Source organism: Dendroctonus ponderosae, unplaced genomic scaffold (assembly GCF_020466585.1).
Source record: "Dendroctonus ponderosae isolate FM_Combo_2020 unplaced genomic scaffold, Dpon_F_20191213v2 Dpon_F_20191213_1, whole genome shotgun sequence".
Lineage (NCBI taxonomy): Eukaryota > Metazoa > Arthropoda > Insecta > Coleoptera > Curculionidae > Dendroctonus > Dendroctonus ponderosae.
Genome location: NW_026017110.1, coordinates 44,060,513 through 44,075,846, shown reverse-complemented (window position 1 = coordinate 44,075,846; position 15,334 = coordinate 44,060,513). Strand labels below are relative to the sequence as shown.

General features: G+C 36.0%; 1 protein-coding gene across 1 annotated transcript in view; it reads right to left on the bottom strand.

Annotated features, from left to right (window-relative positions):
- Positions 1-4,629: 4,629 nt before the first annotated feature.
- The window catches only part of LOC125504711 (spectrin beta chain-like), a 19,488-nt gene continuing 8,783 nt past the window's right edge, over positions 4,630-15,334 (bottom strand). Inside the window, exon 2 of the mRNA XM_048667127.1 lies at positions 4,630-4,750. Coding sequence (XP_048523084.1) covers positions 4,630-4,750 — 121 coding nt within the window. The remainder of the gene's footprint in view (positions 4,751-15,334) is intronic.

Below are 15,334 nucleotides of genomic sequence, written 5' to 3'. Positions count from 1 at the left end.
GCTTCTAACGAGGATTTGCGCGTCTTAAAATGATACGACTATGATGAAATTCTGACTAGATTCTAGATCTAGATTCAGCATATCAAAATTACTAAATTTCCTAAAATTTACGTTTTTAAGTTCAACAGTTTAGAAATAATTTGCAAAAAACCCTACTACTGGGCCTCTCTTCAAGAAGATGTCTCTTCCGTTAGGGAGCATTTTGCGATACGTGATCGTTTGAACAATTAATATTATTTTTGAGAGCAGATTTCACTGCTTCAGGTTGGCCACCTAATTTCGGGACACCCTGTATATGTTTTTATTGAATATAGCGAAGAAATGTGTTAATATTTCTGATTTAATATCTGGAACATTACTCAGTAATAGTTACAAGTGGATCTATAATAGACTTGCTGATAAAAAAAACGTTTGATTTATAACAAAGAGCAAACAAGACTGAAAACCTAAAGCTAAACTGCATTTTCTTTGCGCAGAACAATTCTTGTCAAGTACCGAATTCCATTCCGCTGTCTTAACTCTTAGCGAGAAGCACTTTATATAGAAAGACTCATCTTTAAAGCTGGTTTCTAATTTAATCCCAAAATGTTTTATATCATGGCCATCATTTCAAGTTAAAACTTGGACTTGAGTCATACAGAGCAGATCCGTTGGCGCCAAATAGTTTCGCCGCATAATGGCGAATGGGAGGAGCTTCGGTTCTATTGTCGCCACTGTGTTTTATGCAGCCACTGTACTTCCTACTGAAAGTTGTCCTTTGATTCGCCAATAACCGTTAGCAGCTCGACTGATTAAAATTAAGTTATCACTAATTCGGCTGATTTAAATAATTACTCTACCGTCTGGGAACAGGACTAGTCCATACGTATGGCTAATCCACGATGTAATCCCAGAGGATGTAACCATTCTCAGATAAGACGCAAGGGTTATGGGCGATAACCGTGTTTATCTTCCTCGAATATGTACTTTATTTTAGTGCCACTAGAGGTCTTAGTTGCTCTGTTGGCCATAAATTATCCGGTAAGCAAGCGCTTTTCTCAATTAAAAGATAATGCGATGCATCCAAATTAGACCGAATCTATCTATGTATTTTCAGTATTAACTGAAACGCAGCAGGAATGCGTAAAATAGCGGGTGTTGGCCTGCTCTAGATTTGCCACTTGTGATAAATTGTCTTCATCGCCGGAAAGAACAGAGTGTAAAATAGAGGAAAGGAGCGATGAAATTAATTGGTTTGCCTACACAATAAGACAGCCAAGATATATGCATCATTGCACGGCAGCGAAATCGCAAGGTATTGAGTTAAAACGCCGCATTTTAAAAGAGATGATTAAGGGATATTATTAACGTCTATGGCACACGCGATGAATTAATTTGATATCATTCATGTACTTAATAAGATGCTTTCTTGAGAAACACTGATGGCTTCAAATCCGTAACGTAAACTAAGTATCAATTTTCCTTCAGTTCATAAACCAGTGGAAAACGAGGTATGACTGAAAAATGTCTCATCACTAACTTCTTCTTCTTCTTCATTCTTGATTTTAGGCGAATCGCCTGTTTCATTATCGTTCACTTGCGTGAGGCTGTCGCTTCATCGTTTCCTGGGGCGCCCAACGTCTTTTCGTCCCAATGGGGGCTTGTCGCGAGCGATTCTCACAAGTCTGCGGTGGTCCATCCTGCTTATGTGCTCATTCCATTCCTTAACTTTTCCGTTTGCTACCCATTAATTGATGTTCTTGACATTACAGGCTATTCTGATATCCTCCCTTCTCTCTCTATCCAGCAGTCTCTTTTCGGTGTCTCTAGGAGTCTTTTGGTTTTCATTGTTTCCGGCCTAGTTTCTGAGGTATCACTGGCCTCACGACGGTTTTCTAGATCATCGACCTAGTGTCCGATCCCCTACTCTTATTGCACCATATGGCATGCAGACAGCCAGCTAGTCTAATTGCGTTTGTTGTTTGATCTCTCACCTCTGCCTCAATATCCCCAAAGCCGGAAAGTTCCACGCCAAGGTAGTTAAATTTCATTTTCTGCTCGATTACTCTACCGTCAAGTTCCAGTTTGCATCTTAGAGGGGTTTTTGATGTCGTTAAGCACTTTCTATAGGTCGGTGATATTTCCATATTTAGAGACATGGCTGTCAGGTTGAATAAGTGTAGTAACCTTTGTAAGTCATCTTCACTTTCTGCAATAAGAGCGGCATCGTCAGCATAACACACTATTTTGGTTTCTGGATCCCCCATTTTCTATCTCGTTAGGTCTCAAACACTTAGAACAATTTTTTCCATTATTAAATTGAAGTCGGTAAGACTCAGGGAGTCTCCCTGGCGACCGCTACCCACTGGTATTGGTTCTGTGCGGTATCCTTCTATTTGTGCTCCTATTTTATTGTTTGTATATATGAAGAGCTTATTTTTGAAACGCAATTTTTGCAAACAAATTTGCTACTGAGTTACAGATGGCGCTCCACTCGGAGCGAGCATTTCTTTCGATTGCCACATGAATTTCTAGTCAAATAGCTATTTCTGCCATGTAAAACGCCCAGACATTTTAGTGCTTTTTTTTTCAAAACGCAATATTTTCAATCATATTTTTTATCAAAGCGCAATTTCTACATTTTTCGTTTCAAATCGCGATTTCTGCAAAGACTTCGTGTTTTCATTGTTACGTACGGTGTGCTGCAAAAGAGTTATTGGAAATTGAGACAATGGACAATTACATAGACACTGCTGTTGTGTCTGAGAAGAATCAAGGAACAAGGAAGAAGAAAAAGGGCACAAAACGCACGCAAGATAGGGAGGGTTATTTTCTACTGAGCATTTATTTTTTAAGATATGAAAATCACTTTGAGGGGAACTTTATTGAAACATTTGAGAGGCCTTCTAATCACTCGAAAAAATCGGTGAATTGCTAAAACATAAGCAATGATGATATATTTCATGCCGGAGCAAATTTTTTTATGTTGTCGGATAAGGTTGTACAAGATAGAAAGTTGTCACATTTGCTTGCGGTTTCAACTCCAAAGAGAAGAGTTTGTAAATATAAACCTACGGCGCGAGCGCAAAAGCATTCAAAACGTATCAAATACCAAATTAGAAAAATTGACGGAACGTTAGAAAATGTATGCCAAAAATTTTTCACAAGTTGCTTCAGCGTATGAGTCCGAAGAATCAACACAATTGCCACGTACATAAAGGAAGGTAAGGATATGGAGAAGAGAAGAGATGGTGATCATAAGTCAAAGAAAAATGAAAATAAAAGGGCTCGTGCACAAAACTTTATAGGAAGTCTTAGAGCTAGGAAGCGCCATTGTAATAGGCAAGAGTCCAAGCGTTTGTATCTACCCCTGAACTGAGTGTTGCAAAATTATGTAAAATATACAATGATAGAAATAGTGATATGAAAGTAAACTATGGTTACTTTTATAAAATATTTTGCTCTGAATCTAATATTGGATTCGGTACTCCTGCCACGGATGTGTACAGTTTATGTTTAAGAGTCAAAAATAAGCTACGAAGGTACAAGGGAGAAAACAAACCAATCGTATATACTCATTCACAAACTAAGAGCAAAACAATTTACTAGTTTTATGAAGGCAGATGTAGAAAAGTTTTTTCTTTCTAACCATAATCCAATTTTTTTAGCAAATTTTTAATTGGATTTTATAGCCACGTTACCAAAGTTCCTGTTGGCACCAAAAATTAATTTATATTTCCATTTTTTTTGCTAGATTTAGTAAAAGCTTAATTCTGCAAATCAAATTAACTTTTAGTAATTGCGTTTTGAAAATAAGCTCTTCATATGTTCTCCATGGTTTTAGTGAGATCGTTGTAAAGGAGATGCAGGACGTCTTTCAGATGGACACGGTCAAATGCTCTAGTTAGATCAACAAAACATATGAACGCTGGCTTGTTGTATTCAATCGACTTATCGGCTATTTGTCTTAATACGAACACGGCGTGTGTGCAAGCTTCCCGATCTGACTACCTGTTGTTCGTCCGCCAATGATGTAAGATTGTTGATTTTGTTCGTAATTACTTTATTGTTAGTTTTAGAGCAGTGCTTAAAACGTTTAGTCCTCTATAATTTGATGATGTTTTCTTGTCTCCTTTCTTGAACGGGAAGCACAGTAGTGCTGGTTCGCCATTCATCTGAGATTTTGTGTTGGTATATAATTTTCGGTATTAAAGTTGTTAATTCTTCTGTTACTTTTTGTCCACCGTATTTGAGCAATTCATTTTGTATACCGCCTTGCCCGGTGCTGTTTCTATCTCTTATTTTCTGTATTGCGTTTTATACGTCGAATGAATTGATCGTGGCTTCGTCGTTAATAGGTTCTGGTGTAGTAGGCTCGTCTGCGGTGTTTGCTGTTTTATACAGATCGTTTAAATATCTGATCCGATCTTCCTTTTTTATGTGGGTTGGTTCTATCAGTTCATTGACCTACTTTCTGTGCAATCTTATGAATCGCCATATCTGCTTTTGAAGCCCGTAGAAATCACCTTCCAGGCGATTGGAGAACATTTCCGAGTGATCGTTTTTGATTAATATTTTTCTCATTAATTCTTTAGTTTTGTTCCTAACTTGCTTATTTTCATTATATGATTCTGGCGTTCGCATACTACATTATTTTAGGTAAGCTTTTCTTTTTTCTTTGGACTGATCCTTGACTTCTGGGCGGAACCATGGTGTCTTGTGGTTGATTCCTTGGTTCACTTTTAGGTTCGTTCTCCAAGTGCCTCCCTTGCTGAATTATTGATATTATTCTTGATTATTTCCCAAGCTAGATTGATGTCGTAAGTATTTAAATTCGATTTTTTGTTGTAATCTATCTTTGTATAGGTACTTTATCGCAAGGTCCCATAGCAGCTCAATATTGAGTTTCTGTGTTGATATCACCGGTCTTGGTTGTTTTAGTATTCGTATTCTCAATTTAATTCTTCCGAGTAAAATGTTATGATCGCTTCTTATATTTGCCGAATTCAGCATTCTGATGTCGAGTATTTGAGTTGGGCAAAATTGCCCATTAGTCATCACTAACATGGATTCAAATTCAAACAAATTTTCAAGTAAATTATCTTTCAAATTTTGTTCGAATGTCCAGACTAGTGCCACATTTTCAATTCGGTCCCGAAGTGTAAAACAGCAAAGCTTTAGATATACAGAATGGTAGTTAACGGTCTACTGTACGTTTTTTGTATTATTTCTGCAAACTGAAGATTTTGCTCCCAAAGTCTGCATGGAATTTAAATAAGATTTACGTTATGTTGCAAATCGGATAACTGTAATTAAAACACATAGTTGAAAGCATCTCGGAGATTTGCCTAAGATAAACCCGACATTATCCTGACAAGCTATTGCATTGCAAACAAAATATTCCTTATTTCACGAGCGAAATATGCAAACCAAAAAATAACGGCTCCTACGCGGTGAAATTTACGGCAGCTTCTCTTAGCTAGTAAGGTAAATTGAAATACTTAAGACTCTTTTCTTTATGGAACGAAAAGGAGGAATTTTAATTAAATTTTTATTGTTTTCTCGAGGAAACAGGTTATCTAGCGGACATGTTTATAGTTGCGAGTTAAAGTAAAGTAAAGTCTTATATTTTCGCCTATAATGACATCATTCGCCTAATTTAATTAGCCATCTTATGAAGGTTCACTGGGGCATCAGGATACAAATAAAGCTTTCATTTATGCTTCCATGGTTTATTAGCACAATTTGCTATCGGAAAAAAATGTCCGCGATAAACTGATTTAACGCTATGAACCAGCTCAAATAGTTCTTCGCAGGCGTTCTGCGATTTATAAATACGCAGACTTGTAAGTCTTTTTAATTAAACTTAAACTTGGTTCCAGGCAATAAACGTGACCCAAATAGATCGGTCATCAGCTATTGGTCTTTGTGAAACATTTCTTAAGGTTCTACTTTATAACTTCTAAGTCTTTAAGACACAGAAGAGAGGCAAAAGCACAATAGAGCAAGGTGATGTAAAAAATCCTTCTAAAATTAGAAACGATACTGAGTAAGTTTTTAAGAAACATTGACATCGAAGCCCGATTTCGAATCAAAAGCGACTTTTTTGAATAAAATCTTCAACACTATAAAATATATTTTGATGAAAAAGTGTCACTGTGTGCTTTCAGATCAACTAAATATTGCCCATTTAATTACAGGTGATATTTTATTTATTATTCAAAGACAAATGGATGAAATATTGTTTATTTTAAAACGCAAAGTTAATAAATATTGTTGCGAATGCATAAGCAAACAAACCACGACTGAGCTAAATTTAAATAATTGCATGGCACATATCCACAAAGGAAAATGGGGCTTTTTGGATATTCAAATATTTGATGGTTGTAAGCAACGCGATTTTTTACAGAAATGTGAGTTTTTACATTTAATTAAATATTAGGAGCTTTCTTTAATCGGCGGTAAATTTATAAGCCATCAATCCATCTGAGCAATAAACTTCCGAAAGAAGCGAACAATGTGTTCTTGCAACTTCAAACTAAAAATTGCCTGGTTGATACATGTAGATACGTTTAATAGCTACACGAAAATAGTTAAACTTAATCTCGCAAATATGCATTAAAGCATTTTCCCCGGCATTAGCGTTACGACCTAGATAAATAGGGACCATTGGTAATGCTAATTATTTATCGGGAAAATCTGTAGGGTTAGCATTAGTATGCCGCCATACCACAGTCCCCTCTGGACAAGATATACGATCCAGAAAACCTGAAGAAATAAATCCAGGGATTAGGTGAAAGCGGCATGATCAAGTCCTTTGCGAGCTTAGGCGGGCGACCGATGGAAATAAACGCCATCTGTTAAAGACATTTGCCTTGTTCTAGTTGAAATCGTTTATCTTCCCTCGAATTTGATCAAATTTAATAGTGGGATAAAGTTTTAACCGAGATTTTACGCTGAATCAGTACGAAATCATCTTGGAATCGTTTGGAGCCGTAACTTTGTTGCACTTGCTAAGAGGCGAATATTCGACTTTTTGCTTTCAAATTAGAGTCATGCTTTTTGCACTAATATTCAGCCCTGAATCTTCACGAGATTTAAAAAAATAGCAAACAAAATTCACGTTTTAATTTTTTTTCTCCTTTGCACACCAAGGCACGATTGAATCTACTGACTCTGTCTTAATAGTTGCAGCAGAATATAAACAGTCTAGAGTCTAGTACCGTTCATTTCAACAACTTTTTCCCCCTCCCTAAAGATGTGCGATATTTGGCCCCAAGTAAAACTTAGCTGGATGCGGTTCGATCGATAACCAAAAAAAATAGATGCAAAGGAAAATGTGAGCAGTAAAAGTAATAGATTCAAACTTGGCGTTCTTTCGAATTCGGGTCTGAACTCTGAACTGCCGATAGATAATTTAATATCTTTTTGATCGTGCTGCCACTTTGAAAATAGGGCAGGTGGAAACTGGAAAACTTTCTCAATGCCCTAAAATGTTCTCTAGTATAATTCTAACTGTTAAGTCGATAGTTCTTTAGCCAGACGATCAAGAGAGACGGTTTGGATCAGCCAGAACTGAGTGGTTGTGACATTCAAGTTCAAAGACCGTGAAAAATTGATAAATGAAAAATAATATAAGTTATCGATAACATTTTTCCAATTTTAAGACATTTGGGAAACTACTGAATGTTTTAAACTATCAAGCAGATTTGTGCATTATTTATTTAATTTATCATTAATAAAGCTATCTGGCTAATATAAACACTTTTCTTAAAGTTCCCTGAAGAGAATCCGATGAAAGCAGAAGATGAACCTGAGAAGCTGGATTGGTCAGTAAAACTTCAATATTTTTCGTAAGGGTGAATGATAAAGTCTTTGACACTTTTCCCATTCATTCAGGGTGATTTATTATTAAAATTAAATAACTAAGGTAGAATAGGCAAGTCAGCTTAAAAGCACAGTCAATGTGGCTAAAGATGTGAACATTTATTGGGACTAAATATGATTTCGTATATTAAAGATCATCAGTTTTTATAAATTCTAGAAATGTTGTGAATCACGGTTGGAATAGCAAGTTTTCAATATTACGACTACGATTATCAGATTGAGTTCAACCATGTTAATATAGCTCCATTCACTTATGCAAATAAGTCAAGTGCACTCGCCGCAGTTTTCTTGCCATCCAGGCCGACTATAAAAACCCGATATAATCCCGCAGGAATTAGCCGGGAAGTCCTCCCCTAAAGTTTGCAAAATCCGGGAATTAGTTATATTAGAGCAGATTCACCCCAGAGATCTTGCGGCATGTAATATGTGAAGACAAAACCGAGATTTACTGCGCTATCGGTAGGACTAAAGACGGCTAGGCCGGGTTAATTTATTTTAGGAAGAATTCCGGCTTTGTATCTGAGGTTTCTCCATTTCGGACGGGGTTTCTAATTAAAACATTCAGTGTCTTTTCATTAGACTTCCGGCCAGGACTGTAAGGAGCTATTTTCTGGACGCACTATACAACTGAGACTAATTTGACGTAGTGCTGTAGAGAATTCAAGGCACCGTTAAACTTCCAAGAATGCTTGTCCCCTTGGAAATGTACGTCGAAAAAGCAGGCTATTACCCTTCGTCACTATAATGCCGCCAAATCCGGAATGGTACAAAACCCCTGGAGAAGGCCGAAACTAACGGAAAGTTTTCTAGTTTGCCCAAAACTAAAACTTGACGGGCACGATTAGAACAATTTAAATTCGGTTTCCGTATTATAATTACACATAAACCTAAGGCGGAATTAAGTGCTTTGTTTTAATGTTTTTGCGGTTTACGATAGGTGCTTGCTGCTTTGTCTATGTAGCGTAGGCATTACTTGAGGTTGTGTTGCTGTTTAGAAACTTGCGTATTTTGCATTTGAGATGCTGAATAATATCACGATTTAGCAAGCGGGTACAAGGGCAAGAGGTGCTGTTTGAGTTCAGAACGAATACCTTGAAGGTCAAAGTTAAAGAGGAGAATTTTGTAGAAGAAAGAGACAGCAACGTATTAATTGCATATCCACTTACAGGCCACTCAATAATAAAATGTAGATGTTTAGAGAATACAGATCATTTTTGAGTTGTTTTGTTGAGCTTTTGAAATGTTAGGCTAAGAAAACTCAGTACTCAAAAATAAAAAAATGTTGTTCAAAAAAGTTTTAGCACAATTCATGTTTCCACTCATTTAATTATTTCCCGTTTTTTATACAGAGCAAGTTTCTATATGTCTAAAACTACCCATCGAGAATTAATGCTAGTCTCTAACAAGAACACAATACTATTGACAGAAAAATTAACCAGTTCCCCTTTCTTAACAGATATCAAATAATTGCAAGATCGTTGATTTTCTTGGGAATTCGGTCTGGGCAGTGGTGATTAAAAAGCAACACTTTTTCAGCTACCAAGCTTTCGGCAATTTATTGTCGCCTTCCTCAGGCCTGGAACAGTTATTACATACATTTCAATCCGAAATGTTACGAAATAAACGGGCGGAAAAGTTAAAAACTACAATTGAAAAATTCTGACTGCTAATTGTTTGACCATAAGAAGGCTGGGAACCCTCCAGAATAGTCTATCATTTTTTGTACAGCTTGATGAAATATTTAATCTTTCAGTCACATTGTTTGGTCATCATTTCTTTGTCTTCGATTACACAAAATATTTACTCAACGATCAACATGTTTTTCTGCCGAAATTACGAGACAGACTACACTAAATACAAATTAATGATGAGCTGAAGGCCCTGTACATTTAATTTATTTGACTTCCACATTTCTAATTCAACTGCTACCGATATCAGTTCGGAATTCCTCAAAAATTTCTACTTTTCTTAAGCTTTAATTTTATGTGAAACATGTTTGATTTTGAAGACTTTGGTGCCTGGTGGCTGATCAATGTATACAGGGTGATTCAAAATTGGCTTCTCAATCTAAGCTGCTACAAACAAAAAATTAGAGATGTCTACTTGGACAGAGGATTAAAGAGATTTACAAAGCGTAGGAACTTTGGCGTAATATAATAAAAATGTAGATGAATAATTAGGACGAAATCATAGCTAAAGTTAAAATTTGTCACTATAGAATAATTACTCAATAACGAAAAAGAAAATAAAAACTCCTAAACTCGACAGGAGATAAGTGCTCTTTTATGAACGTAAAACTATACTATAAATAGCGTTTCATTGGTCACTAGTAAAAAAATTCTGTTTATTTTATTAGCAGCTTTTGTCTAATAACTTTTTAACTGATTACTCAATTAAAAATTGTGCATTTTTGTCATTACTAGGATATCATTTAAAAAATATACCGTGCAAAGAATACAGTATTGAACAATTTCTATATACAGGGTGATTCAAAATTGGCATAATTCCTTTTAAGGGGTGAGAGAAGCTCCCTTAGGGAGTACCAGACAAATATTGAAAATTTTTTTTTCGAAAATTTCTACAAGATATTAACAGTTGAAGATCGAATTTCAACTTTGTTATTAAGCATTATTTTTAAAAAATCTCATGTTGGATTGGCAGCCTATTGGACTACTTAAGCATTCAAAAAGACAAATTACGATCTTTGCTTCAAATTACGAAAATTTTTGATATCAAAAAAGTTCTCTTCTGCAATTTTTTCATGAAAAGGCACAGCGGCAATGATGTTTTATGTCGTTAACAGATAGTTACATGTGGATAGCCCTTGTCAATAATAACAATAATTTGTCAAACTGTGACTTACTTTGAATATCCTTTCACGAATTTGCTGATATGCGATTAGTTCAGGGGAAATGCTACAGTAACATAGCAGAAGCTGAAAGAACTCACGCCAACAAAGGGCGAGGAGAGTGATTCCAGGAAGATAGTGGACGACGATCGATGTTCGGGTTCCAGGCACAGAGGAACAAGTATTGGGCATAATCGAATCAGGGCTTTCCAGGGGCACTCAGAGCACAATAACTGACACTTTCCCAGGCACCAAATAAATACCGGCTACATTCCTACCACGTTTGTACGATACACTCATGTCATCATGACACTCATGTCATCACAATCACCCTGTATATATACAAGGTGATTCAAAATTGGAGTAAATCGTTGAATGACGGAACCGATTTTGAAACTCACAACCTCGAATTATCAATTTGTTTACAAATTACAAAAACATGCATTTGAGTCTGTAACTCGGGATAACTGCCTGTGCAATGACCTTATTATACCTGTGTAATGACCTTATACCACTCTTCTCCGGCAGCTTCTCGTATTCGGTTAGTTCACTCCTGCACAATTTACACCGGTGTTCAGTAATCCATTGGTTTAATGTGATCTTACATACGTGGTAGGAATGTATCCGGTATTTATTTGGTGCCCGGGAAAGTGTCAGTGGTTGTGCAATGTTGTGAGTGCCCCTGGAAGGCTCTGCTGCAATTATGTCCAATACTTGTTCCCCTGTATCTGGAACCCTCTATTATTGTCGACTATCTTCCTGGAACCACTCTCCTCGCCCTTTGTTGGCGTGAGTTCTATCAGCTTCTTACTGCAGCATTTCCCCTGAACTCATAGCATCTCCGCAATTTCGTTAAAGGAAATTCAAAGTAAGTCACAGTTTGACAAATTATCGTGATGATTGCCAAGGGCTATACACTTGTAACTATCTGTTAATGATAAAAAAACATCATTGCCGCTTTGACTTTTCATCAAAAAATTGAAAACAAGACCTTTTTTAATATAAAAAATGTTCGTAATTTGAAGCAAAGATCGTAATTTTTCTTTTTGAAAGCTTAATTATTTCAATATGATTCCAATTAAACGCTTTAAAAATAATGCTTAATAACAAAGTTGAAATTCGATTTTCAACTGTTAATATCCTCTAGAAATTATCGAAAAGAAAATTTCAATATTTTTCTCGTACCTTCCAAGTGAGCCCCTATTATCCCTTAAAAGGAATGACGCCATTTTTGAATCACCCTGTACGTATAATTATTTTGTTCGTTTTTTTATTTTTTTGAACTTTATTTCCATTAGAACTTAGTTTTATTTTTTTGGGTATTGTACATAGTTGCGTTGTACTAGTTAAATAGAAAAAGTTGTCAAATGTCTATTTTGTTCTTTATTCCTAAAACACCGCCAGACAACACCTCTAAAGGAATGACACCAATTTTGAATCACCCTGTATAGGCTAAGAGAACAAGGAACAACGAAACAGTACGAATTTCCAAGAAAATCAACTATCTTGCGAGAAAAATTAACGACTCTGAAGATTTTTTTTAAGAATATTACTTCAAAAAAACCTGTAATAATAAAAACAATTTTTACGTTTTTTATACTTCACATATCGTCCTCTAGGTTTCTCTGATAGAATAAGACAAAAAAACAAATTGTTCTAGCAAATGAATCCAAAAATCTTTAAAGAAATAACTTGAAACCCATAATTTATCAATTGGCAATTGAGATTTGCAACCGATACCTCAATGACCTTCCTAACATTTGGCTGAGTTCACGGATTTCTTATTTAATGCCTCATCAGTATACACAAGCAAAACGGGCATCTGAATAAAACTTTCCTCTTTTATGGTTGTTAATATCCAATAATTGGGCAAACAAAATGTTCACATTTTCCTACTGACACTGAATGAATTTTGATATCAGTGTCATTAAATATAATCCACCGGCTTTAGAATAAACCCTACCATTTGACCAGTTCGGTATTATTTGGTGGAAGGCAAAAAATGAATATTTCTGCATTTCCATTCCCTCTTTAATCGTTGTTCGAACTGTCCGAGGTCAAACATCCAATAGTTATATTTGGATAGATCATCGAAAGATTAACAGTTTCAAAATTAATTGAACAAGCTCTCCGATTTGCAGCGTCACCAAAATGATGAAAATTTACCTTCTGCAGAATTTCCATTTGGCTGACACATTGAAAGGCCTCATACAGTCACGTAAAAAATTAACTGAAATTGAACATATCGAGGCATCGATATTGAGATTCAGCTAACTGTTTTTTTCTCAGAAAAAATCATTCATTGATCAAATTTATTAGTTTGAAAAGTAGTTTCTTTCGAGCTCAAATAATAGTTTAATTGTTTTAAAACGAGACTTTTATAGAACAAGATATTTATTTACAGCCGCCTTTTCTTCTACAAGACAGTTCTTCGAGTAGATAATGCGTGGATTAATTAGCAGATTTCAGTATCATGAGCAGCTGACTTATAGCTTACTCTTGATCATAAGGGATCCAATCGTCGTTGCCTTCATTCTAGCTTCAATTTCGAGTCTAGACGTTTCCATGTGCAATTTTGTATCTTTTAGGGTATCAGTCAACGTTGTTGCTCGGTAGTATGTTTCCTTAATTTTCCTTCTAAATTGCGTGATCCTTAGACTTTTGTACTGATCCATTTGAGTTTCGTTTTCAAAAACTGTTTTCTCAACTTGAAACTTTGATTCAGTAGGAGTTTTCACTTAAAAAAAATCTGTTTGTTTGCTTTATTTGCTGCTCAAACGAACTGATGTGGAACGTTCTGTATTTTCATTTTTAGCAATTAATACTGCGTCATCTGGATGGCACAGCAGAGTCAAGATTTTCCTATGCTTCCTCTCATTTCTTTATCACCTAACGGGCGCCGCATTCAGGACAATTTGTTTTTGATTTTGTCCTATTCCTCAAACATGCCTTGCTGCGAAACATTGTGTGATTTTAAACATCGTTTACTTAATGTTTCCTCAAATATTTAATTTAGCCACTTAGAAGGAGACGGAGAAAATATTGTCAATATTACCACCTAAGCCACAGCCCAAAAAATACAAATCCCGAGATTGGTGAAATGTAAGACTCACATTTTGACAGGCGCGACGACGCAATTTTTACCCTTACGGAGTTATTTTTCGGGTTTTATTGCGGCAAAAAAGCAAATTTTCTTTTTTTTATTAAAGCGGGCTTTATGTGTTCCTGGGCCAGGATGCGGAAAGATAGGTGGGCGCCTCGACGGCATTTCGGAACATTATGAATCATGGTGGCGTCCGGATTTAGTTGGCAGGTTATTATAACTTCACCTGATGCTTGGTGTCAGCAGAAACTTGCCCGTGATCCTCCGGGACGTCAGCTTTAATTTAGGCCAAAGCTATAGATTCATAAGTGATATTGATGGCTCGTGCAGCATTCCAAATTTATTCTCGTTAGTGTGCCAGGAATTGGTGCAAGATGGTTTGCTAGTAATAAATAAACTCACATTTGAGCGAGAATTTTATGCATGATCGCTCTTATATGTAAAGAAACGTAGTTTTCCGACCAATTACAAATGAAAACTAATCGGCAAATTCAACTTTTTCCAATAAAAGAGGGTACAATTGAACATATTATTTTGTCCATGCTTATCTCTGTAGTGTATGCTGCGTAGAATAACACATGCAAGAGAGTTGGAAAATACGAGTACAAATTACATAAACTTTCCAGGCTGACAAATCCTGTAATTTCGGCATAATTTTATTTTTTTCAATGTTTCATCATCAAACATATATGCACACTGCATACAGGGTGACTTACAATCTTATGGGCACAGGGCAGGGGCGTGTAGTGGACCTCAAAACAAATCCAGTTTCCTTTTAAGATTTTTTTCTCAGGCCCATGGTTAACAGATAGTTTCAACATAATTTTGGTATTTTCTCTTTAACGCCTACAGTTTACGAGTTATGTTGCTCAAGTTTTTACAGTAAGTTAATGGTTAGACCCTTTACCCGCAGATAGGCCAACTGGTTGTAAAAATATACAGGTTGTTATTTTTTCTAGAGGCATACCTAGTTTTACCCCCCCCCCCGAACTTTTTTTGGCGCGCCACTGACTTCGACCGAACACGTTTGTGCATTGCCTGTTCAATTGCAGCAATTTCTCATCTCTTGTAGTTTTTTCGTATCTGTCTTGGTTTTCGAGTTATTTGCACAAATATAAGGCGCCATGTAGGGTTTTTGGGTGATCGTCTATGATTTTTTAAAATATTTTTTTTGTGTCCTTTTATTCACTTTTTTTTGTTGAAAGTTGAAAGGTTCAAGCGCAAGTTGAAGATAAAATAGCGATGGCTGATGAGTTAACTTAATTTTTTTTTACTTTAATTTAATTTACAATAATTGAGGTTTATCGGCTGTAAGCTAATCCAAATAAAAGTACACAAAAATGGACCGAATATTTCAAGTTATTATGAAATTAATGTCTTTCACAAAGAAAATGTGAACAAAAGGACGAAAAAAATTATACAGGGTTATTCACGCTATACGGCACGGAAGTTTGCGGCTAAACCGTTTGATTTTTAAAAAGTATTACTTTATGAATTGTCCGACGCCTACCGAGCGC